Source organism: Plectrocnemia conspersa, unplaced genomic scaffold, assembly GCF_051122295.1.
Source record: "Plectrocnemia conspersa isolate PC_06_02 unplaced genomic scaffold, ASM5112229v1 ptg000008l, whole genome shotgun sequence".
Classification (NCBI taxonomy): Eukaryota; Metazoa; Arthropoda; class Insecta; order Trichoptera; family Polycentropodidae; genus Plectrocnemia; species Plectrocnemia conspersa.
This window is the reverse complement of record NW_028277172.1, coordinates 1954265-1981068: the sequence shown is the minus strand read 5'-3', so window position 1 is coordinate 1981068 and position 26804 is coordinate 1954265. Positions and strand designations below refer to the sequence as shown.

At 31.5% G+C, this 26804-nt stretch overlaps 1 protein-coding gene across 2 annotated transcripts; it reads left to right on the top strand.

Moving 5' to 3' along the window:
• The first annotated feature begins 5797 nt into the window (after positions 1 to 5797).
• Positions 5798 to 16675, top strand: LOC148232697 (uncharacterized). 2 transcript variants are annotated; one of them, XM_088189679.1, is made up of 5 exons: positions 5798 to 6043; positions 10245 to 11377; positions 11841 to 11903; positions 11976 to 12447; positions 14648 to 16675. In XM_088189679.1, exons 2-5 carry the CDS (start codon positions 10904 to 10906, stop codon positions 14872 to 14874), a joined length of 1236 nt encoding a protein of 411 aa, XP_088045805.1. In that variant the 5' UTR covers positions 5798 to 6043; positions 10245 to 10903; the 3' UTR covers positions 14875 to 16675. The 2 variants fall into 2 exon arrangements, with proteins under 2 accessions (XP_088045805.1, XP_088045807.1); XM_088189681.1 differs by having other exon boundaries at positions 11976 to 12432; positions 14648 to 16312.
• The last annotated feature ends 10129 nt before the right edge of the window (positions 16676 to 26804 follow it).

The following is a 26804-nucleotide window of genomic DNA, read 5'->3' as shown; positions in this document are numbered from 1 at the left end:
ACCGTTTAATGGATGTCCGCTCAGATACGCAATCATTTTAAGTCGATAAGAAAAAAATACATTATTAGAAAGTCCAAAGGTTACAAATAAACCAATTGGTATTATAATTTTACGCAACTACTACGGATGGTCCCGACAAATCTAAAAATGCCTAATTAATAAAAAAAAATATTTCATTTTTAGCGTAATATTAACTATGTGTGTAAGTGCACTATGGCATGGTTACGAATGTGGATATTGGCTTCTGATTACATTCATACTTTCTATAATGCTATCGTCAAAGAATTACTGGGAAATATACAACAAATACACACATGGATTGGTTTGTATTTTTAATAAATAAATACTAACATTTCACCGATAATATAACATACAGTAGATACCCCAATAACACGGTAAATTGGGGACGTGCTATTTGGGTGCGTGAAGTTGGGGGAGTAGAAAATACTCATACAATTCTTTTGCTACGTCGTACGAATCAGACACGAGTGGTGAAATATCCTCCCTTTGGCTCACTCACACATAAAGTAACAGGCACCCAAATAGCACGTCCCAAATGTACCGTGTTATTGGGGGGTTTACTTTATATGTAAAGGTAATGTTGCTGTCCTAACTGACAATTGCAATACTAATACTAATTTATAATTACATGTTGTGCAAGGCTTATAAATATTATTTTCTTGATAAAAAAATCAATTCTTTCAAGTTGTTGGAACATTGTGAATCAAACTTATTCGTTTATCAATAATATTTATTTATGTATGTATCGTAAAAGTTATGATGTCATACTGTGCTTACTTTATTTGGATATGCATATATCTAAATAAAGTAAGCACAGTATGATATAAAAGCATAAATGTCTATTTTTTAATTTATAATATGATATTAATTTAATTTTACAGATATCTACCATTCTTATTGTGATATTAAAAATTTCCAATGAGCTCGTCATTGGATTTGGAACTCATTCAATGATTATTACTAACTTTGAGGACAATATTCTCTACTTAAAAAGTACTTATTGGATACCAATAATATACAGTGTAGTTTATCATATCATGGGATATATTTTATTATATTTTCTAGAATTAAATAAAAAATAAATAACTTGTTATTTATTGTCATGACATTATATAAGTATTAATATATTATTCATACATACATATAGTATTCTAAAAATAAAAAAATAAAGTTGTAGTGACATCTTTAGAAAAATATTATAATTTATATTTAGTATAGTACTTAACCTTTCTAAGGATGAATCTTTTCTTTTTGTGAATATATCCTTTAACTTTAAATATTTGTTGATACAGCTTATTTGCTATAATTTAATTTATGCTCCATAATTCGATTCAATTCTGCTTGATGTACAAAGTTTATATTAAATTTAAATTAAGTATCTATGTTTGATTGCATACACATTAAAATTAAACTAAAAATTAACTAAGAAGTATTAGACATTAAATATATATTATGTAATTAATAAATTATATTGTAAAAAATATTTTTTTATTTGGGAATACACAAATTTCTTACCACATATCAATCAAAACTACATTTAATATTATTTGTTAATTACACTTCAACCGTATTGACGAACGAAATGGTACTTTTGTGGCCGTGTAGTGAAAAATATTTTATTTTTAATTTATTTATTATTTACTATATATCGAATGCACATGTCACTAGATGTTGGTGCACGCATTACTCGAACCAAATCAAGGCCTTTCACTAACCGTTTTCCACCATCTTCGCCCGAAGTTTATGATCCATCTCGATATTTTTTACTGGAATTTTTGGACTACTTATATGATATTTCGCTGTACCTGAGATTTTGTCAATTCTGGCTTTACTCCATTTAGTTCCATGGCTGATTCAATCATCCTGCATTTGTAACTAAATCATATTGTTAAAATTATAGCTATACCCTCGCCTATAAATAGACTTACCATATTAGTGAAACTCTAAACCGGGATAGCCTAAAAAATTCTGAAATTTTGCGATGCTGAGATGTGCTAGAATGCAGGATGCTAGTGAGAGCAAAAAAAGGTCATCTCGGAAATTTTGTGAAACTGGGACAAACCCGATAAAACCGGGACTGATGTGTGAAAACGGAACAGACGGCGTGAAACCGGAACGTAAGGTAAGCCTTCCTATAAATAACATTAGTTGGTCTCGCGTGAATAAAAGCAGGTAGAAAAACACACCAAGTTTGACTTTAATCAACGTCATCCTTTTAACCATTTACTATTATGCTCATAATATGAGAGATATGCTTCTAAAACTGTTTTAAAATAAACAAAAAATGCTTTAAAACATTTTATGGCATTTAAAATTATTCTTTATATTTTTTATTTTGTATCAACATTATTTTTGTTTCTTTTTCTGTATTCTCAATTGTATAAAGTATGTTTTATTTTGTTCTAACAATCCACAGTAAAATACATAAAAAAAAAACTAAAATTTTTTAAAAATAATTATTTACTAATATTTTTATAAAGTCATATATATTTGTCAAAAAAACTTCGCATTTTAGTGTAAACCACTTAAATTTTTTTTGCAGCAAAAGAGTTAAAAAAGTTGCACAGTTAAATACATGTTGTTGCATTTAAAATACAGTTAAATACATGTTTTTCCAGGGTAGGAGCAAAAGTTGGCCATTCAGTGGTGATTTTCTTAAACTATTATTTTTATTTTCTAAAAGTGAATCTTTTTTTTATTTAATATACTGTATCTAAGTGATTATGTGTTCGATGAAAAAGCGATACTTACTCTTTGCCCTATTATTAATATGTTTTTTCTTACTTATTTTAGAAAGTTGTATGTATCGCAACAATGATTTATTTGTATGCATTTACAATTGCACAATGCATGTAAATTAAATGCGACGCAAGGATGTCTAATTTTTCTGACCTTATTCTATCACGGAACAACCAAAGATCCTTGGACAATAAACTGATACGCAACAATCCAAAGCTCAATATTATTGATGTCTATTTCTAGGTTTCAAATGAGTATATATTTCTAACATCAAGATTGCTAACATTGTAAATATATATTCGATAACTACAATATATAGAATATACATATTCAGTGAAAATATTACTATTTTAGATACTGTAATTTGTAACACTAGTGGTTTTGTTAGTATTGTAGAACCCAACTGTTTGCGATTGGAATTTAGAGAAACGTAACTCACACGAATACGATCATTGATTTGATATACACGAAATTCATGGCCTTGGTGTTTGAAGTAATATACAAAAAAAATAGTGCAAGAAGTAGAGGCATCGATGAGAAAATTATTTTCCTTAAAAATACGTACTATCGCTTTTTTGTACTCAATGTATATGTTTATTTTATGAAATAATTGTATAACTTTATATTACAGACAGCAAAAAACTCTTAAATACTAATTGGTGACTAATTTTTAGATACGTTTTAATCAATTGTTGTAGAATTCTACATTACGAGATGTTTGGAAATGAACAGATGTAACTCATTCATTCTAAATAATTATAAATTTACAGCTTTCTTTTTTTGTTTATTCTTTACATAAATTGCTCAATGTTATTCGACGTAGATATATGTATGTATATGTAAGCAATTTATCGTTGATTAGCAGCACGGATTTATATTGTAAAGATTCTTAAAATGAATAATTATATAGATGTATTATATTATATACATCTTTCGATAAGGCTTTCATTAAAGTGAACCATTTAATATTAAGTAACAAATAAATCAATTCCAAGTGTTCCGGTGACCCAGCAAAGTTCTTTCGTCACTACTTAAAAAAGTACTTAGCATTCTCTGAAGCGTCAAAAGAAACATGTTTTAATCCACTACTGTATCTTTTGTTTAGAAATGAAAATACAGCTTCCCAATCATATTTTTTATTATGTACTGGCTGTTTTGAAATATTTAAATTCATTAGAGCTGTAGCGATTCATACAAAACACCAATCAACAGACATGCCAAACACGTATCTGAAGTCCCGTGAATTATACCCACGAACCTAGCAGTTATCTAGAAAACCGCCACATTCCAACCAACCCCTTCAAGGTGCGGAATTGGTATACTATTTATGCATACGACGGTGTATATTACACGGTACAAAACCTAACTATACACATCGACGCTCGGACTACTACTTCGCTTCATGAACTTACGCCTCGCCTAATGTTTGAGCAATCACATCCAGGACACGCACTCGAGAGCAAATACCAATGACTTCCAGAAAGATCTATCGACGCAACCAAAGAATTACTATCGAAGCGACTACGTGCGATTTGGAGTTTCAGAGCAATTACTGATTATTCATTTCTACAAAATGATTTGGCTTCGTTGCAAAGCTTACTAAATGTCATGTTATAAAATTGTATAAAAAGCTGGAGCCCTACTATATTTCTTTAAGAACTCGAAGGAATTATTCTCAACACAAACGATCATGTGTGTCTTAAAGCTTATGAAAAAATGATTTAAGTCTTTATATTGTAGAAATTTATGGCTTTCGAATTTATAAGTATCAATTGTGCGAAATAACGATTTTTCGTTTTTTTTTGCCTAAATCTATGTTCTTCTAGCTTTCTAGAGTCGATATTGGAACCCAACAATGTCTAATAAGATGTTTTTTTTTTAACATCAATAATGCAGTCTCATTTTTATATTTAATTTATATTTCTCCCCTAAATTAATTCAAATTTATGATTCTTGCATTTCAGACGTATTCTTATATAATCCCGGGACTTATAGCAATTTAAATTTGTTTTCATAACTACGACATCTACATATAAGTCATATTCTGTTTGAATCCTAATTTTTGTAACACCAAAAGGGACACTCTTTGCCTAATTCCAAATAAGATTCGTTTCGACATCATATGCTTTAATTGTGATTGATCACTATGAAACAGGTTTTGAAACTAAAATAATATTAAAAGAATTGATGTCATTCTCCAATTTTCCCAATCGATAACATAGAATGAATTTTCCAGCAATCTATACTACATCTCATCCAAAAAATCTGGTGAATGAAATTGAGAATTGTAAAATACTGATTTTGGTGTTTGATATTTACTGTTAGGCGGCTTCCAAAAATTATGTAAAAAGGCACTAAAAAAAGAAAAAGATCTTTTCGGATTTTTTGTTTATTTAGATACTACTGGAGTAAAAAAGGTCGTTTTGGATATTTTTATTGATTTTGGGATGCTACATGTGCTAAAAAATGCATTTTGGACATTTTGGTTCAAGGATGACAAGATTTTTAAGACGACCTCTATTTGTGGAGGTCGTATGTTCACCTTAATTAAGAGGGAGTGTTTGGTTATTCGTGAACCCCAAATTTTACATTCCGATTAAAAAATGCTGTAAATGAATGTGTCATAGAGGTAGCTATAAACTAACAAACTGATGATTGATCTGAAATAGGAAGTTTTATTTATGTAAAATTACTATATATATTCCGATCTCTGTGTAATTATTTTAATGGTAAAATATCCTGGCATTAGTAGTCTATTAATAATTTAATTTTTATTTGCATAAAACCAATACATCTGGTATTACTTATAAAAATACATAAATTTATTTTAATCGCCCCTATCGTTCGATTTCTGTAATCTGTATGCACCATGAAATAAATATTCTATTACTACAAACAAAGCTTTTTTAAATATACGTTTATGAAGAAAGTATATTTTAACAACAGTTAATCGGGTCGTTTATGATAATAATTCTTGTTTTTATTAAAGGGGTAATACAGAACGGCGACGGAAGCGAAATCCTTTCGATTTATGGTCGAGTTCGGGGCGCTTAGGATCGAGGGTGTATTAAAAAAGGCAGTCTCTCCTCCGGAGGGAGTCAGCGGCTCATCCCTGGGTGGTGGAGTTGCCAGTCGTGCGCAGTCGTGCGCGTCACGTGTGCGCAGGTGCGGTGTGCCTGTGGCTGCCGAGCGCCGCTCGCCGCACACCGCGCGCCACTGACCCACTTGCGCCCCGCGTCCCGCCGCCCGCAGACACGGACGCCGCCGCCCTCGCCCTCAGCGAGTAAGCCCCCGCACGCTATCTAACGACGCCGATCGGCGCCCGCGCCTGCGCCTGCGCCCCCGCGGCGATAATTGTCGCGAGCCGTCGACACGCGGTTGCGCTAATTTCATTTCGCGTCATTCGCATGTGCAACGGGGCGCAGGAGCGCCCGCGCCCCGTCCGCCATTTTCGAATCATTTTTATTGACGTTCGTTTTCGGCCGAGCGATTTTGGCCATAACGCGACGGATCGCGGCCCGCCGACCTTCGGCGCTTCCGTCGTGCGTTTTTGCGTTTTTTTAAATGAACCCCAACTTTTTGGGGTCCCTTTAGAAAAGAATCGGCCCCGCGGATGTCCTCCGCCCCGTTTTTCATAGTCACCCCTCAAGCGACCTTCGCTCTAAGGCGAGTTTCGTGCTAATTTTACCTTTGACATTTAACTGGTGCTAATATTAGTTGCTATACTTTTTCGGAAAATATTCGCCAACTTTGAGGTTATGCGCAAAATAATGGTCAACTTGCACATTTCGCTGCATAAATTCGTTAACTAAAAACGCATACACGGAAGCCATCTTTGATTTGAGTAAAAAAAACAAATGCATTCCTATATACCGAGTGGTACGAAATAGATAACGTCCTATTGTTTTTAGTGTCATTATCTATAGAAAAGACTATTCAACTCTTGGTTCATATTATTCTGCTGTTACAAAATTATGTTTTACTGTAGAGAATAAAATATTTTTATATAAAATATAATAAATATATTGTATATTAACCCTTTGCACTCACAATCGATTTTGTAGTAGGTAGGTAGCCAACTCCGTAAAAATTGAAAACGAGCAATTTTTATCAATAATTTAAATTATATATGTTTATTGAGTGAACAAATTAATATATGTACACAACATAAAGAAGTTTAGTATAAATAAATGCATTTTTATATTATTGCTATTTTTCGGACTAAGAAAACTTAAGGCCTGATGAATACTGATATTTATAAGGCATACCATCGTTATCAAAGTGTTTAAGGTATTCATTTTCTTCACTAGAATTGGCAAATTAAAATATATCCTTCATAACAAAATGTTATCAAAATTATTTCACAATGAAATAAAAAAGTAATGTCTAACACACACACACGACTTACAGTGAATATGTCAGTCACGAAATGGTTATATTTACTGATACACAAAAAATATGAACACCTGAGGTTAAGTCGAAAACACATCACCGACTCAACTTAAGAGCAATTACATACTGTTGCAAACGAAAGCCAAAATACAGCACGACTGCGTTTAAATTTCCGTATTGGAAAAACCCATTTGTCACAATTGATTGTTTCAGGTAAAAATTATACATATCGTTCTTGAAATTTTTATCTACAACAGAAAAAATCAACGCTTCGCTTCATACATAGAAATAGTTCTTCTGAGGCACCGTTCTAAATATCTGGTGCGCCAAACACTCATTACGTGTGCAAAGAGTTAATAAAGTAAGACGTCAGTGAATGTATGATAGTATATTTTAATTTTGTAAATGCTATATTTTACCATTTTTATAGAAATGCACCCAATAATTGATGAAAAATTTGACCTGATGTTGATCCTTTCGTTAGACGCTTGTATATTTTTTTACCTGAATCATCAAACCGTTCTGACCCAAGTCTTTACAAATATATGACAGTTGAATCTCTCTCAAATAAACAACTTTTAAAATTCATTAACTGTGCGTCGTACACAAAACTACTATCAATCAGTGCAGGGTTTTTCAATCTTATATATGTCCATATATATTTTGTGAGAGTTTACAATACGCATGAATCAATAATAAAGCCTCATAAAGGATACTTAGTTATCAAAAATATTCACGAACCAGGGGTTGCCAATATGTGATATCTAAAGGATACTATGGACTTACAATGTCATTATATAGTAACACTCAGAAATCAAAACAATCGATACGATCAGCAGTTGATTGCTAAAATGTATATTTGTTAGAAACGTAGATGTTAGCTTACGGAATAGCGTAGTCCGTAACGTTTCAGACTAATAACTCTGAGGTTGCGGGCTGAGCCCCGGCAGCGCTATTATTAAAAAACCGGCCCCAGCTGCAGTGACATATAATATATTGGTTATAAATTATATTACACATAATAATTTATAATTACTAATATAGATGTCACCGATTCACAGACTGAAAAGTCTGGTGGTTAATACATTTTATCTGATTGACTTATTCACTTGGTACAGATTTACCCTGTTGTAACGCATTGGGCTTACGCCTGTCAGGTTACAAGGGAAGATTTAAAACCAAATTCTTAAAACCAACAATTATTTCATTGATCTTATTGAGGGATAAGCAGTCTTTATTGAGATGAACTAAATTTTCACTATTTTTGAGAGCAAAGATTTGTTCTTTGATTGTCTATATTTAATAATCTTATTTGGCTTCATTTAAGCTTGATTTTGAAATGCTTAAGATTATTTTTTCTTATTTTATAACATTTAACATTGGAGGTTTATGTTTTTTTATTTTGTGTGATCTATAGCATATTGGAAATTTTACTAAACTATGTAGTGTGTAATATAATACGAAATACAACAACAAAATTCAAGCAGGAGATTTTAACAGATCTACGACAATATGCAGGACATGTATAGTATTAGGTTATACAAATATTATCATTTTGACAAGAAACTAGTTATTTCCAACACTAACTGGATCGTTCTGTAATGTTTTCTGTTCAATAGTATATTCGTATAAGACATTCGAACAATTACTTAAATTGAAAAGATCATACTGCCCATATTTTTATGAAGGCCATGCATAACGTAACCTCAAATGCTCTTATCATATTTTTACGGTATAATAAAATTTCGTGTAAATAAATTCGTGTCTTATCTAGTTTTTCCACAGATTTATGAAACAACATTTTTTGACAATTTTTCTCTTCAAACTTTCAAAGCCAAATGTCAAAACAAATTTATGGCAAAAAGTTTTACATATTTTAGATGTTTTCGCGCAATGCTAATTCATCTCTAATAGTACACGATATTTTAACTTATTTTTGACAAAAATGTCAGTTTCTCTTCAACTGATATATATTTTCCAATACACAAAATTGGTTTTGTCAAATCGAAATATTGGAAGATGTCAGCAACAACTTTTAACTATATGAAATGTATTCGTAGAAAGCAAATTTAATTTCAATGATAATATTTTGTTATTATGGAGTATCTTCTTAAACTTCGTACTATAGTAATAAGAATAAATGAACAATGGAGAATACAGGGAGTCCGATTCGATTATGTTTATTGATAGATCAAGGCTTCTCAACCTGAGGCATAGCATTTCAGAGTATGACAGAGATGTACTGTATAGATCTTTGTAATATCTAAAAGATTTTAATAACTACAATTTATAAATTCTCAATCTTGATTGAAAGAAAACGTTTTGCAATAAAATTGCCTATGTGTATTTAGAACTAAACCAACAATATTTTTAAATATATAAATTTATCTTCAAATTTTTACGTTACGATAAATCATAATCAAACACTTCTGACTAAGCAATTCAAATTGATATTGTTACGTTGAGTAAAATGCTTTATGAATATTTAATTCTTTGTATTTTTAACTAGATCAACAATGAAACGTTTTAATATACATTCAAAATATTATTTATATTATATAACAATTATTAAACTGTGGTTTGTAAGAGATAATACGATGAGTCACTAAATTATCAAAAACTTCTAAATACGATTTTAATTTTGATTAATAGAAACAATTTTAGTTTCCCTTCTGCTCTCGTGGAGAGTGGACGGTTAAGTTATATAGAACGTTTCTGTCACCTTGAATCCAAGTGGATACGGTACATAATTAATCATTATACCAGTAAGTGTCACAAATTCAGCCCTTCTCAACATACCTAATTTAAATTATATACTTTATAGGTTTATAACAATATTTACATGTAATTTCTACAAAATAAGTTTGAATTTTAATCGACCATTTGATGCTTCAAAAACTTAACTCTGCTATTTGCCATTTTTTGTAATCTATCAGAAATCGGTTTAATTTATATGTTTGTATTTATCTTATCTTTATTATCATTTGTTGTCATTACGACTGATATGCCTCAAATTACTATTTACGCGATTGAAATGTGAATAATCTGATTTTGTAGCAATCGTTATAACAATAAATTTTATCTTGTTTCAGGCGGTGATCTTTCTGCAACACATATGCTTCAGAAACAGATAATTAAATCAATTTTCTGTAGTATATATAAGAAAAGGGTCAGAAAGCAATGTGAATAAATACCGCGAGTATTGATAAAGCAAATAGTTATTAATACGATATTATAAAAAAGACGTGCGCATACGTACCATAGTCGCTATGAACTCATAACCAGAGGAAATTGAAACGTTTCCTCTGACGAAGAGGTTGTGCTGAATTATTTATTCGCAGAGCAATCTTGAGCAACAGTAAAATCTAAAACCAAAGAGGATTAGCCATATTACGATAGACAATAAACCACTAGCCTGTTGAATTTGCAATGTAAATTATTATTGTTGTTGCCATGTTGAACTTTTTGGGCTCATCCCAAGACTGAAATGTTATCATTGTTATAATTATTATACTCATGTCGCTAATAAACTGTTGTTGTTATTAAATAATATTGAGGGCACAAATCAGTATATATATATATAATACATATATATTCATTGTTGTTATACATAAGTATATATATATATATTATACGTACGCAACTTTAAGCATTACAAATTATATATTTATTCTCCTAAGCAATATTTAAAAATACGATACATATTTATATACATTTTAAGACGACGGTATTCGATAAGAGAGGAGATAATATGATTACCAAAGAGAAGCATTTTACCAAATGCGAAACTCCAAATAGTTCTCGGATAATCGAGGACAAAAAGCACATGTTGAAGTTGCCCAACGGCAACGTGGAAATGGCGAACGGAACTAAACCTAGCCAGATAATCGTAGCGGTGGACAGCGTGAAGACCGAGTCCGTCGAAAACAATCCTTCCGTACCTGATGCTCACAAGGCGAATGATGAGAGGCAGAGCTCGAAGGAAACCAACGGGGACGACGCAGCCAGCACTGCGGGCGGTCAGAAGATCGGAACCGTTATCCCCAATCGCATATTCGTGGGCGGCTTCACGCCCAAAACTGTAGACGAAGACTTGTGGAAGTTCTTCTCCACGATCTCTAATATAACGGCGGCTAAGATAATATACGACAGATCGGGCATATCGAAATGTTATGGATTCATCACGTTTGCGAATCCAAAGGATGCCAAATACATCGTTAAACAGGTTTGATTTAAAAATGCTAACGTGATAGATTGTACTATACATCTTTGCATTTTATTTATTTAATGATTCATTTATAATATCAACTATCTTCAAATATTCCATCATTTTTATTATTTTCTTGACTATGTATTTAGTAGTTAGAAACACCTCACTAGTGCATTAAATACAGATTAATACATCTTAGCATTTTCTGCAATAATAGTTGTCATCTGTGTGTCTAATGTAATTTATATCTTTCAAATAAAAATTACTATCAAGGTTTTAATAATAATTTCACAGTTTTGACTCTCTCAAGTCAACATTTTGTATTCTTGTCTTTATCAATTATATCTATTATTACTACAACTACTTGATAGCTTTTTTGTCGATGAGGAAAAAATGCAAAGACTTATTAATCAATCTGTTGCAAAATTATACATTACCTTATGATCGTATAACCATAAAATTATGTCAAATGTTTCAGACCGGCGGAGTGATGTTTTCTCCGATGGGTCGATTGCGGATATCGCAGGCAGTCAGAAAACAAGTACGCCAAATGTTACATTGGCACACCGTCGTCGGTCTGGATGGTTTGATGCATGAGATGAATATGTTTCAGATGCCGCACTATCCATCCGGGCCATCCGAGTACGCACAAGTCCCCGTGAGCGTTCCGATGTCCGTTCAGGCCGACGGCTACTTTCCGAACGCGCCCAACTCCAAGCCGCCCGTGTGCATTGCGTATCCGGTGCAGGCCGTTCAGCCGGTCCACCACGTGCCGCACATGTCGACGAGCCAAGCCGGGACCATGCAGGTCACGTCCAACGGTCCACAGTCGCAGATGCAGATCAGCCAAATACAACAGCAGCAGCAGGTGCCTTCTAGATCGGCCCCGTCGACCAGCCCCCGCAGCAGCACAGCCGGCAGCTCTGAATCTGGCATTCAAAACGGCCATCCTCACAACGTCGGCGGGTATCCGGATAATTTGTATCACGGCACAATGGTAGCTGGCCCGCCTACCTACGTCATACCGAGCATGGGCATTCCGTATCCGGCTACACTTCCAGCTTATGATGGTGTGTATATTAAATGTAAAAGCACTTTATATCTAAATTATTATATATCTTTTTTCAAATCATCATTTATTACTTTTCATTGAAATCTGATTATGTTAAAATTTCTCTGATTTTATAACTATTAATTTTCATAGGCGATAAGTAATGTTTCTGTAAGTATATAATTTATATATAGCTGACTCAATGCCATACAACAATTATTTATTGCAAGGCCGTGAAAACTTCAAGCTATACTGCAAAATAAAAATGTCATTTTAGTTCTCATAAAGCAATTAATTGTATTTGCGGATATGGGCTCAATGTTTATTTTTAATAATTGTCATGTTTGATAAACAGAACATAGTATTTTTTGTTAGTAAATTATTTTTAAATCATAAATCAAACACAAATGAAGTAAAATGAAATCATTAATCAACAAAAAATGGTAGAATTTAGATTGTTCATTATGAAACGTGAAAACCAAGTGTAGATTTCACAAATCTACTTATCTAATTCTAGTATTATTTTCAACAAACAACCCTTTGAGCGGTATCGCAGTATATGTATGGTGGTCGAACTTTCACTATTTTAAGGTACCCTAAATAGTTATATATACAGTCGAACCCCCTATAGCGTAGAGATTGGGACTTCGTTATAGGAATACTACGTTATAAGAGGGACTAGGCACGCGCACCGCAATAAGAACATAGGTGCTCTTGTTCACAAATTAGGTTTGTAAACAAGAGCACCTATGTTCTTATTGCGAGGCGCGCGTTAAGAATGTCCTTGATTTTGTGAGTGCCAGGGGAGTCGAACGCAACAGTTTTTTGAGTAAATTTTTTAAAATGTGTAAGCCTACAATAAATAAATAATAAAAGTGGTATACAATTACGTGATTTTTTCTATACATATTGGAAATGTTATCGAGTTCTGAATTTTTATCACAGGATGTGAGTCAAATGCTGTGTTAGCGAATTAGGTGTGAAAGTAGTTAGTAAATACATACTATTTCTAATGTGTTACATGTAAATATGACCAGTATAGAAACATGACCCCTGGATGTCATTCGCTTGGATTAGTGCCGCGCCATTGTAACTAAATACTGTAAATTTGGCTTAATAATAACTTTTGTTTACTTCATATTACCGACTTAAAACACATGGCGCACGATGAACAATTACAATTTTTTTTATATATATTAATTTTTTAAAAAAATTTACAAAAACTGATTTACTATAAACGCAATATAAAATAATTAATGAAAAATACGTCAAATTAATTCACTCACAAGATATATACTAACAAATTAACTACTTAAAGGGTTAAGATCTTTTGATAGGTTTTTATGCTCTGTTTTGTAAATTGGTGAATTAACTAGCGCAAAAGAAAATAATATATAATCTGACTAGGAACTTTTAGTAATATTTTGAAGAATATTCCTCGCATATCTAGGTCAACGACACTTTTGTTATTATTTCACAAACTTGTTTTTATAGTGTGATAATCTGGTTTTACAATCACATTTAACAGTATATTGGTGCATAAACGAAGATTTATATTGAATTCATCAATACTCTTACATGCGCCTTGGATGTTATCACATATTTAATTATATAGTCATTGTTTAATTGAAAAGCACAAGGTTTTTCAACTCTTAACCCAATTATAAAATCGTTGCATGTATACATAAATATTGGATTGATCAACAGCATAAAATTTCGATAGTTTGTGTTTGTGGATTAATAAAATGTATTTGGAATCGGAAGTGGCTTTGGTATATAATATACAGCTATTCAACTTTTTCATGTTTATGTCTTATCCAATAAAAATGTATGTTATATTGAATGCCATCTGTTAAAAAAATTGCTCAGTTTCACTTCAGGACCTTGAAGAAAGTAGTCGTAACATATAAAGTATTTTTGTTATTTCCGATTTGTGTCGTTGCTTTCGAAAATAATATTTACATTTACCTAATATTTATGTATGTAAATATATCGAGAATGACTCAAACTAATCGTAGATTACATGTGTTAAATTTTAATCACGAGTTTGGACTGCTAGATATGTGTTAGTATTAATAATCAATTTTACAATCGATGGTTTTAATATTTTTATTTTATTTGAAATATTAACACAGTTGAGAAGCAGTGCATGATGTCATTAATATTTTTTCATTACAATGCATCACCTCTCATCTGTGTGAAGCATTTAAAATAATTGATTTCTAACTTTGCAGCAACTGGCCTGTACACTACATGTCCTGGTTATGCTCAGCCGATGCCGGCCTATCCGTACGCTGTCATTCTGCAGCCGCCGCAGCGCGACGGGGCCCCGACTTATGCGCCTTCCTACGGACACCCGCCGCTCGCATACATGCCTCCGCCTCCGACCGCCTGCTACATAAGGGACGCCAGCGGCAAGGCCCCCACGCATTTGCCGATAATGAATTCTTACATATATTGATCGAACGCGAACAGCAGCATTAACAATGGACATTTCTCTGTACTTACCAAAAAATATATGGGCAAGGTGTACCTTTAATACATTGTTCGATATGATTTAAAACTATTTGTGGTTCTTAGCTCATAGTGAAGCTATTATTTTTAACAGGCTCATCATTTATTTAATACAACAAACATATAAGGACCACTCTAATATTACTCATAAATACACAATGTCGTTCTTATTCTTTCTATAGATTAACATTTTTGATTTTATTGTACGTTACGAGCATATAACTATAGTTACCTATTGTGTAATTCCATAACGGAAATAATATAAACAGTATTTTTTAAGTGGAATTTTGGCCTATTTCAAGTTTACCATGCCTTTCTAAATTTGTTAGATTTCTAGTCTTTATTTCTAAGCAATATGAATTCTGATTGATGTAATGTTACTTAATTTTTTTTCATTAGAGGTTTATGTACGACATAACAAATACATATATATATATATATATCAAAGAAAATTGAACTAAAGATAATATCGAATGTAGAAATAATATCATACGGGGACGAATAGGCTTTATAGGATATTGGTCGAAAAAATATATATATATATGTGTACATGCATTGTTAACGATTGAAGTATTAAAGGGCTCAAGATTAATTTTAGTATGTATTATTGATAAAAATATATACACAGTGGACGCGTTGATATTGCTCGTCTGTAGGAATTTAAAATAAAAGTATGACAACTCTATAATGTCGGTTTATTTTATTTTGTTGTGTGTCAAATACCCGAAACACTGCTTTCATATTCTAAATTTACTATGTAATGAATGATAAATAAATAAAACTGCAGTAACTATTGAGATTTCTTCGTAAACATCGTCAAACACGAAAATGAAAATAAATAAAATGCTTTCAGTGCTGCTTTTAATTTAATAAGACTTTGAGAAAATGGATATTTTTCGAAGTGAGTTTTAATTGTATATGTACTCTATCTATATAATATGTCTGTACGGTATAATAATTAATAATTTAATGATGATGAAAATAGTAATCCACACAATTTTGAGCCATTGTCGTCAATTAACGATATATATATATATAAATTAAACTGCATGACGATGGAGACAAAAACTATTTTTCTGGCATGAGTTCTATTACGATATTTATTATTATTAGAGTTGTTGATTTTTTTTAATTATTTATTATTATGAATTATGATTTGGCCATGTGGAGAATAGATTATTTCGTGTCCGTCGTCGGACACCTGGGGACTTTTGACTGTCTTCCCCGAAATATCATAGGTGTATTGTAAGTTAAAATATGTATATAAATAAGGGTAAGGAATGAGATATGACGAGTCGTAAAAGGAAGACATTTTTTATACATGTATTGTAATGTGCGTACGGTTTTGTTCTTCCTTATGCATAAAGCCATGAAAAAAAATAAAAGACACGTACGGATGAAAGTGACGCGAAACTTTAAAGATAAGATATATTGTTATTTAGTCTTAAATTTTGTCATAACTTCCTTAATCCTCTAGATGTTGTGTCGTGTTTATTGACATAGTTTATTTGATGTATTTTCATTATTGTACGATAAGTCATATGTGTATAAGCGGGACTGTCGCGCGTACACACGGTCATAGACGTCACAAAGTAAATTTTTACAATCTTTGACCGTTGCGTACATTTGAATCTGGAAGGAGTCATTCATACGCGTCATATCATTATCCAAGAACGTGCTTTAGATTAATATGCATGCGTAGTGTCTACGAGCATGCTTCTTGTATTTTGATGTAATTTATTGAAAAAGAATGATATATTTTATGACATATTCATCAAAAAAAAAAAAAAAACTAGCTGTACTTTAAACATAAGTCAAATCTGTTATTATTAATTGTATGTTATACATAAATATGTATAATTATTATTTTTAATAAGGATATATGAGTGAACTTGCACTTTTTGTGGCGCACACCAATAATATATAATAATAATATATAGAATAAAATATGGCTTTTCATCAGTATTTATTTTAAATTGCTTTTTGTATGGATTACATACATACAATGGATAAATAGTCTTAAATCATAAGATTTTATCTGTATGTGCAATAGAACTCGGTTAAATCTACGATTAAACTGCCTTCTATTGTTTACATATGGTGTTATTTCTGTAAATGCATAATATATATATATATAAAATTAAGCTGGGTGTATGAGTCGGTAAAATATTTCAAAAACAAATCGTATGAAATAAGTTACGAATCGTGAGACAATATTAGATTTTTTTATGTTCTAATTCTGTCATTTTTTATGTGTACACGTATCGTTATCGGCGACTAAACTTCTTCAACTCTGTTAGAATTTTTCAACTTGGAGAGGTTACCAATGGGCCTTGTTATTCAATGTGTAATTAATGGTGCTATGTGTAATTTTCTTTAGATTGTCGTTTAGTTACATAATCATCGTATACTGATCAGAAAATTGTTTTGTATTTACTCGTATACATATATACTCTGTTCTTATATGCAGTCATTACTATGAGAAATAAATCTTCAGTCCCTTCATAATTTTTGTATTATATAATGTATATTTGCATACATTTATCAAAATTATTGGTATAGTTTTTTTTATGTAGTAAAAGTTGTATTATTGTCAACTTTGCATAGTATTGACTGAATAGACAAGAGTATAATGGATGGGCTAAATTATACGCTGGCGCTTCACGAGGGGCTTTTACAAAGTTACATTCTTTAAATGAGAAACTATTTGTATATTTTTTCGTTCTATGTATATTAGCACACATAGTTTTTCTATCGATGACTAGAAAAATCGACAAATAGTTTTATAAAAACTTGATGAACCGCCACTGCTTTATTTTTAGCTCATTCTAAAGAGTTGCTTGGAAAGTTCTCGGAATCAGATATAATAAAAGACAAGACCTAAGTAAAATATATTGAACTATATACCTTTTTTCTGTATTGGAAAGCAAGTGAAAGAATTTCATCGATTTTTTGATCGATATCTTGATGGAGGAACATAAGTGTTCTCGCCTAAAATCTTCTTTCAATTAACTGGAATATCGGTTTTTCTTAGGTTATTAGTCTATAGCTATCCATTATTAAATTCTGAAAATTTTCCAAAAGCAGCGCGAATATTGCTAAACAATCATGTAAATTACTGTTGCTTGGCTCCGATATTATTATAAACAAAAGTCAGAAGTGTTTCATGAAATGATGCTTTACTTTTTGTAGCAATATTCGTGACTCACGAGTTAAATATCAAAACTTACATTCTACGCCCCATTATGAATTTCATATCTAGCAAGTCTACATAATCCTGTATGTGAGTTTCGAAAATATATCATTCATATGCATTTCAAGCATACGTACATTCGTATTTAACATCAAATATGTGAAATCGAAGCGAAGCGAGTTTGTGACTTCGTAAGAAAATGTCAATTTTGATTCGTAACATGAGACTATGCGGTATAATTATATATCACAAGTGATGGAACGTTAACACCTTTTATAAAGCAATAGCGTATTATGATAATTAAGATTTGCTAAATGTGAACCTTATCTTCTTGTACATCATATATATGTGGTATTTTATAATGCGACTTGTTCGTCATATGAATTGTGTGCGCTTTACTAAAAAGAACTAATAGTTTCTTGATTTTTTTCATCGTTGAGCTGATAAGTCGATGCGTGATAAACATATTTCATTCTCTTAATTTGCCATCTGAACAGAATCTCTGCATAACGCGAGATTGTTCTTTATTGTATTATAAAATTATACATATATAATAATAAAATATCATTATTTATAACTATCGAAAGTGATAATTAGACACAAACGACATGTGCCTAATATTGAACAATACATTCGATGATCGTAGCGATATCGGCGTTAGTGTGTAAAACAGTATTTAATTATTTTTTCAATCATTCAGAATAAAGATAATGCATCATTATCTAAAAAAAAAAAGTATACCACTCATTAGGTGAATATGTACTATTCCAAAGAATTCATATAAATTATATAATATATAAATTGCTCAGTGTTTCAAGTACAAATACGTTAGCTTCTGTGTGAGACGTCGAGACAATCGGCTCGGCTTGTAAAAGCTTCGCTTGATGTGACTATCGTAATTACGATGCAATAACGTCTATATAAGACTATAATCATTGTACTCTCGATTATATCCCTATTATGTATTAAACATACAAAAAAAATCAATGTTATATATATGTGTATTTTTTTTTAATGTTCATATTGGAGTTAGATGGTTTAAATGGACATATCTGAAGGTGGTTTATGGATGAGTCTTTTCGTAGCTAGTCTGAAAAGCGCGCAGTACGACTGTCAGTAGTTGAAGGTTGAATTCCAAAGAGACTTTTGATTGCGCATTTTGATTCTTCATCGCGTGACATGATTTGCAAAACAAAAAAAAAACATTAATTTTACGGTCATTATATAATAGGCATAGCTTAGTTTTATTTAGTGTCTAATTTTTTCCCGATTCCACTTATAGGTTGTGTATTTTGTGCTTGAAGGCTATAAAATTAAAATATTAATTAAAACTCATCCATGTTAGTTTATTATATACGTGCATCATATATTATGTATAATTGTGAAATATTTTTATTTGGATGTCGCCATGTAACGTAACAATAACTCGATTATCATCCATTTATGAAAATCTTTCATAAATCAAATAAAATTACTTTCCATTTTTTAGATATAGTTTCCATTTTTCTCTTTAAGCGTAGCGTGTAAAAAAAATGAAGTGTGATATACAAGACGTTTTACGACAACGTCCTCGAGTTGGATTTCAATCAGTTATTTTATTTTTAGGGTTTTTTTTGTAGTGATGACTTCAACTGATCAAACGAAACTAAAAAATAAATAAAGTTAAATATTTAAAAAAAACAATAAGGGTTAATTGTTAATTATTTTACAATACTGCTACAAGTGATGATAAGTTGTTATTCACGATGAGATAATGTTATGTGTTCACTTCGAATCGATGTTAAATAAAATATTGTTGAACATTAACGATATGTATTTTTAGTTGAAACCCTTGATCAGTTCCGTACTCTTATTCCTGTATATTCCTATTAAATCTCCTTAAAATTGCATATGATTTAAAATGCTTCATATTGGAGAATCTCCGATGGCAATAAAGTTATCTGTTGATTAGATAGAATTGGAAGAAATAAAAGCTTGTGTACGCTACAGTTCGTTATTGTTTAATTAGAAACACATTTGAGAAAACATTGCTTAGTGGCTTAATTTTTTTAGTAGAAAACTTGTTTTAAATAATCATGAAGTGAAGCCCAAATTTTTTTTGATATTTCATTTTAACATTTTGATACTCAACGCTAAATTTGAAATTAATTGTATATTTAGTAATAAATTGCATTTTTGATAAAAAAATTACTGATATATTTTCGAATCAAAATGGATTAATTTGTAACATTTTTATGGCATAATAAAAAGTGGTTTATAAAGCCATGAAGTGCAATTTTTTTATTATTTTACATACAAACTGCAAAACCATTATCTCCATAACTTATTTTTACTGGTCACTAAGTCATTATGGCTGATACTGTAACCAAAGTCAAATAATAATTTTCAAGAGGCATACCTACCAAAGGGCAAAGATCTTTTATTCGGCCTTTTAACAAAATAAATCTGTTGGCCATCAAACATATAAAGAGTAGCTCATTAATCATTACTTTATTCGACATTCTGCCAAGAACGGCATTTCAGAACGACAGAAAAGTTGACAAATCAGTAGTTTTCTTGATATTTCATAGTATTTAATCATTTTTTTCTGGCTAAATTCAATGGAATCCTTGATTACTTCACGTCAAAAGCAATTAAATTGTGCCCTCAGTTATCTATCATTCATATTAAGATATTTTATAACAACATTACAATTTACAATAAGTGAGAATCGAATGAATCTCTTCTCAGAAGTCAAAAATCATGCCGTTCCAGTGGAAACGTTCGGGTATCTAGCGTTCATATTTAAACTTTTTATAACAATATTATGATACAATACTATAAGGCATATCTAAACCGAGTTTTGATCTATAAGAGAGCGCAAAAAACAATTATCACTTCTCAGAAGTCAAAAATTCAAGTCAAAAGCAATAAAATTGTGCCGACGTCGTCGCAGTGGAAACGCTGGATAGTTGTAGTGAGCGCGGCCGGCGCCGGATGGATTCGTCCGGCACGTCTGAAATGGTAAGTACTAGCCCATACAACACCATCCCTCAATACAAAGCGCCGGCCCGGTGCCAGGCGAATCCATCCGGTACGTGAGAAGCTACACTTAGGTTTGCTATCCCATATTTTAAACTGCATATAATCCGAACATACACCGGCTACAATCATATTCTTCTTCCAACTTCCTTCCTTGTGTCTTCCAATTCTGATGAAGGTGGAGACACTCTCTTCTTGGAAGAGGTTGTAGAGCTCCCGATTGTTTCGTATACACCACTCGTTACTCTCGTATATAGCGCCATATATCCTGCGAAGTACTTTTCTCTCGAATATGTCAAGCAGCTTTTCGTCGGCTCTAGTAAGTGTCCAGCTCTCTGAATCGTATGTCAGAATTGATCTGATCAGTGTTTTGTAGAGCAATATTTTTGTACGACGAGATAGTGTCCATGATTCGATTTGTTTTATTAGGCTGAAACAGTATTTATTTGCTGACACTACTCGTGTATGATAATATGAATTATACATATAGTGATAAATCATAATAAGTTTTTAATAAAGACAGATACTGAAAAAACAGAGATACAGACAAGACTAAGAGAATAAATGATGTATAAATCCAATAATAAATACAGTTAAAATAAAAAATAATAATAATAAAAAAATACTATGAGATTTTTCTGAGAAACGCTACCATTTATAATTTGATTAAATAAATACAATAATGTAAATTAAATATAATAGACATAAAAAATATTTTAATCCACTTAAACACTGCTCGTAATAGATCCAAGCTCATTATGTTTAAATTATAATTGCTCTTATTCATCCTGTTATTACAATATTTTTAGTCTCTTGTCTTCACCGATTGCAATAGCATGTTACTGCTTAACTTAACTTTCAACTTAAAATATTACTTTTAGGTCAAATTGATTTTATGATAAATTAAATATTTTATTGTGAAGACCGATTTATTCATCATGCCAAAAATTTGGTGGCACTCTGGTAGCACTGACGTGACGGCGGCGAATAGCAACACGTTCCTTAGTGGATCTCTTATTAGTCGGTCTGAGAAGTCTTATTAGTCGGTCCATTAATTTATTGTTTTAATTATTGCAAAAAAAGTTTTTTCTTAATTCCTGCAATCACAAAAGTAGCGTCGAAACATATGCTAAAAATTTATCGCCTTAAAACTACCATTTTGTGACACACGAAACGGTTTTGTATGGGTTTTTTGTCATAATCTACCAGGAGTGCATATGAGTGAGAAGGTAGCTGACAATTAATTTATTATTTTAATTATTAGGAAACTATTTTTTTTCAATTTCTGCAAATTATGATTTGGATTGCAAATAATGCACCTCAAAGCATATTCAGAAAGAAAAAACGCTTCAAACTACCGTTTTTGTACGTGTTTTTTATCATAATCTACCAGGAGTATAGAATAGGTGAGGAGGTAGTGGAGCTAATAATTTATTTATTATTAAATATTATATATTTTGTTTTAAAAGCTTCCAGCGTTGTAAGCTCTATGGAATAATAGTACATATTTACATATACATAAAGCCTATTATTGCATAACCGCAGTCCGACCAATCAGAAAAAAGAATTTAATTATTTTAAATTTCCATGGAGATGCATGATGTTAGAAAATGGTTACTATGTACATAAATAAACAAAATACACAAGGCTCACTATCAAATGCGTGTATAATGTTATTGTTCTAATTTGTGGAGCTTACAATGATTAATCATAAAATATAATTTAAATAATTCTTATAAAATAAGATGGTCGATAACGCAATGACATCTGTTGATAAAAGGATTTTTCGTTGATTTAATTTAAATATTCGAATTGCAAATAAAACAGGCACGTGTTAATCGTATACATGTTATACAAATATTTAGTATTATGTACAAGGATTGAAAGTGAATGTTGGTCAAACTACCTAAACGCTAATAAAACGTTTTTTTTATCTTATGATATTCTGGGATTTGTCATGGCGATCGCATAACAATGATTATGATGCAGGCGGTTATTTAACTGAATAAGTAAGGTTCAATTTCGGCGTAATCGCTCATGGCTTCTGAAAAATAATTATGAACCATAAAACTATGCACAATATTCCTATAGAGAACTGATAATGATATGACATAATTTTTAAATTACTTTTATAATCGTCCTAAAATATCAGTCGTGGGCGCTTGTCTTCTTTATTCTTACGTTTATTGTGCCATATAATGATAATCAGTGACGGCTGGTGAAAATAGAAACAAGTCGAGCCAGGGGCCAAAAAATTATATTTATTTTTTATCGAACTAAACATAATATGTGTTATACATATAGGGACAAATCATAATAAGTTTTTAATAAAGATAGATACTTAAAAAAAAAGACTCAAAAGTGTACTCGTTCATTTCGAGATTTTCAGGATACTGGCTCCTCAAACTAGGCACAACCGATATGTATTTTGTTTCATTGATTTCAACCTCATTTTCCTGGCTGATGATTCAATGGCGTCAAATGTTTCTACTTTTTCTTGGGCAATGTTGAACAGATTGCACGCTAGAGCATCGCCCTGTCGTAGACTATTGAGTGTTCGCGAAGGCTTTGATAGATCATTTTGTACTCTCACTTGACATATTTACCATTTCTCGTTGTGAGTTTCACCGAGATTAGTTTTTTTGGTACACACTACTTTTTAGATTATTTCACGCGTAAAAAATCGTGACAAAAAGACTACAAATTCTTAAATACCAACAATCATTAATATTGGATTACTTTAATTTGAATTATATTTTTGAGCTCATGTAATGAGTTATTAAAGTATTAATAGGAGGGGGGGGGGCAAATTTAGTGTTTGCTTGGGGCGCCAAATAACCTAGGGCAGGCCCTGGGTACATATGGAGGTGGTCACCAGGGCAATGCAACGGGTGCAAGGTACCCAGGCTGCATATTATAACGGAGTCCAATTTTTTTTATAAAAATATTTTTTTTAACTTCTTATGAAAATTAATAATTTGAATTGTTTTTTTGCATTGCAACTTCTTATATTATAGAGCCTGGGTACCTTGCACTTGTTGCACCACCTTGTAACTGACCCTATTACATATAGGGACAGTTACAAGCGCTTAATTTATTCTTATTTTTATCTTAATTTTTTAAACTCCCTCTAGTCGTCCAACCACGTATCTACAAGAAACATACATAATAAAGTACATGCTTAATTAAAAATATTTGTTAATGTTACAATTTACCAACCTTTAATGGCTGATTTGTGTCTGCTTTCTGTTGGAAAGCATTTGAATATTTGTTTCAAGCATAGACGTTGGTAGTCTCAGTTGATCTTCTAAATCTGTGTTAGTTATCTGTGATCATAGTTGTGTCTTTATTTGCTTTAAGTATGAAAATGAAGATTTACAGCAGTAAGTTGTTAGAAGCAAGAAAGCATACATGAGTATATTTCGACTGTCGAACATATCACGGATTGATTATGCTCTTTTTCCAAAAGCTTGCGTATAATTCTTTGATCAAAGGAAATATATTGAATTATGAAATTGTGTACAGGCGGCCCTCCTCAAAAGATGTGCGAATGTTGAATGTTGATTCCTGAAAAGGTGTGCGAATGTTGAATGTCCGAAAGTCGAGGCAAGTAAAAAAAATTGAAATTGTGTGTATTTTAAAATATTTATTTATCAAGTAAATATAAGATGTTTAAGAGGCGTTTAAGAGACACATTTAAGTGGGGTTTGCGGGTGTTTCCTTTGAAAAGTTATCAAGAGTTAACTGTTTTCCACTATTCTTTTTCTTTTCTTCATATAGTATTTTATAACATGCTATGTTTTTATTGATCGCCCCACGCACTTGAGATATGCATTCTCCACTGGGATCACAATCTTCCATAATATTTAAAAAATTGTCAAGGTGCGTGAAGGCTTCATTCATATTTTTCATTGTTAAAGAGTTTTCCAAAATAAACCTGTCTCATCTACATTAAATATTTGGCTAGAGGAATATTCTACATCTTCAATCATTTTGGATAATTAGGAAATAAATTCTTTTGCAGCATCTTTATCCGCATCAGCCGATTCAGCAGTAAATTTAATATTATGAAAAGAATACCTCATTTTAAAATTGTAAAACCAACCGTTACTTGCTTTAAAAACTGTGTTAAAATATTTTTTTAATCTATCCTTCCAATCTTTGTGCAAACTAAGAGCTTTTGCTTGAATAATTGAAATACTCAGAGGGACATCTTTTTGATGTTGGTCATCGATCTACGATGACAAAGATTTTCCATTTCATCCATGTTTTTTTGGAAGCATATCATTAAAGATTGTGGAAATATATCTTTATTTTCCACAATTTTGAACGTATTCCTTAATTATATTTTTATTTTGCAAAATTGAACATATCGTAGACCTGTTTGTATCATAAGAACGTCCGATTGAAGCAAAAAATTCACCGCTATCAGAACGTCTAATAATTTTCATCTTTGTCTTGCATTGTGTGAAGTTTATTAGTCCTTGATTTATTTTTGTTCGTATCAACACAAGTTTTTCCGTTTCTCACTCATGTTTATATTTTATTTTATTTTTTTTAAAAAAAATTAAAATTAAAATTTTTTTTTTAAATGTGCGAAATAGCGAATTGTGCGAAATTCAAGGGCTGCCTGTATTCATTTGATTTATGAAAAAAAAAACAAATAAATTCTGGCGCCAGTCAAAAGCCCGCACCGAAGGAGCCAAAAAGCCACATGCGACCTTGAGGCCGCAGGCTCCCCACTCCTGGTATAGATATTGAACATAGAGACGCATTGGGGTAACCTGTTAGATCATGATGGTTGTGATTTAATTAAAACAAATAAATATATAAAAAACATGTGACAGTGATATATTATAAAATATTTTTAAACAGTCGCCAAAGATCTTAATTCACGTGGCACTACTGAGATTGATTAAATTAGAAGAAATTATTTTCGACACGCAATGCACACATTTTCCGATAACTGTTTTTCTCAATTTTTTAATAAGTTGGATGACCTACCACTCTATTCTTAATCAATAACGTTAGCTCCTCCTGCTTGTCCGTAACATCATTGCAATGTCAGCAACAGTTTCTCTAATTTAAATAGTCAATCATAAAAATAAAACACTTGTTAAATTCAGACATTTTATTGTGAATACAGTCAAGTTTTGAAGGGCTACCTTAACGTCTAAACATCAAAAATATGGTTTTACACTTATTAGTTGTTTGATATATCGTGATAATTCAACACTTAGTGTTGAAGAAACAACGTTCACGCAATCACTGTTTTTTGACGTCGAGGTCATTAAAAGCAATTTTATTATATGTGTATGGTATTATAACGGGAGACTCGCTAAAGCTAGAAAACATCAATGAACGACAATGTTTATTAATTTATGTAATATTTTTCGATCGCTAATAACCTAAGTTTAATCAACGGCCAATACACGGATGTATATTATTTACATAGAAAGTTTTATGGTTTTAATTTAATTTTTCATATTATAAAAGTTGATAATGTCAAGCTGAAACGATGTTTATTTAATAATTATTCAGTGCGAGTTTATTCGATAAATTTTCGTAAATTAAAAATGGTTCTGATATGCCAATTTCGCTTTATATAATTTAATTTTAAGTACAATTTTGGCACTAATTTGTCTCTTTGAAAAATAAATCGT

Bases quoted from the DNA above. Each gene is read 5' to 3' on its own strand.
- LOC148232697 (XM_088189679.1), top strand. From the start codon at position 10,904: ATGATTACCAAAGAGAAGCATTTTACCAAATGCGAAACTCCAAATAGT. The intron at 11,378-11,840 runs GTTTGATTTAAA...CAAATGTTTCAG, and splicing joins CCAAATACATCGTTAAACAG to ACCGGCGGAGTGATGTTTTC. The intron at 12,448-14,647 runs GTAAAAGCACTT...CTAACTTTGCAG, and splicing joins TGATGGTGTGTATATTAAAT to CAACTGGCCTGTACACTACA.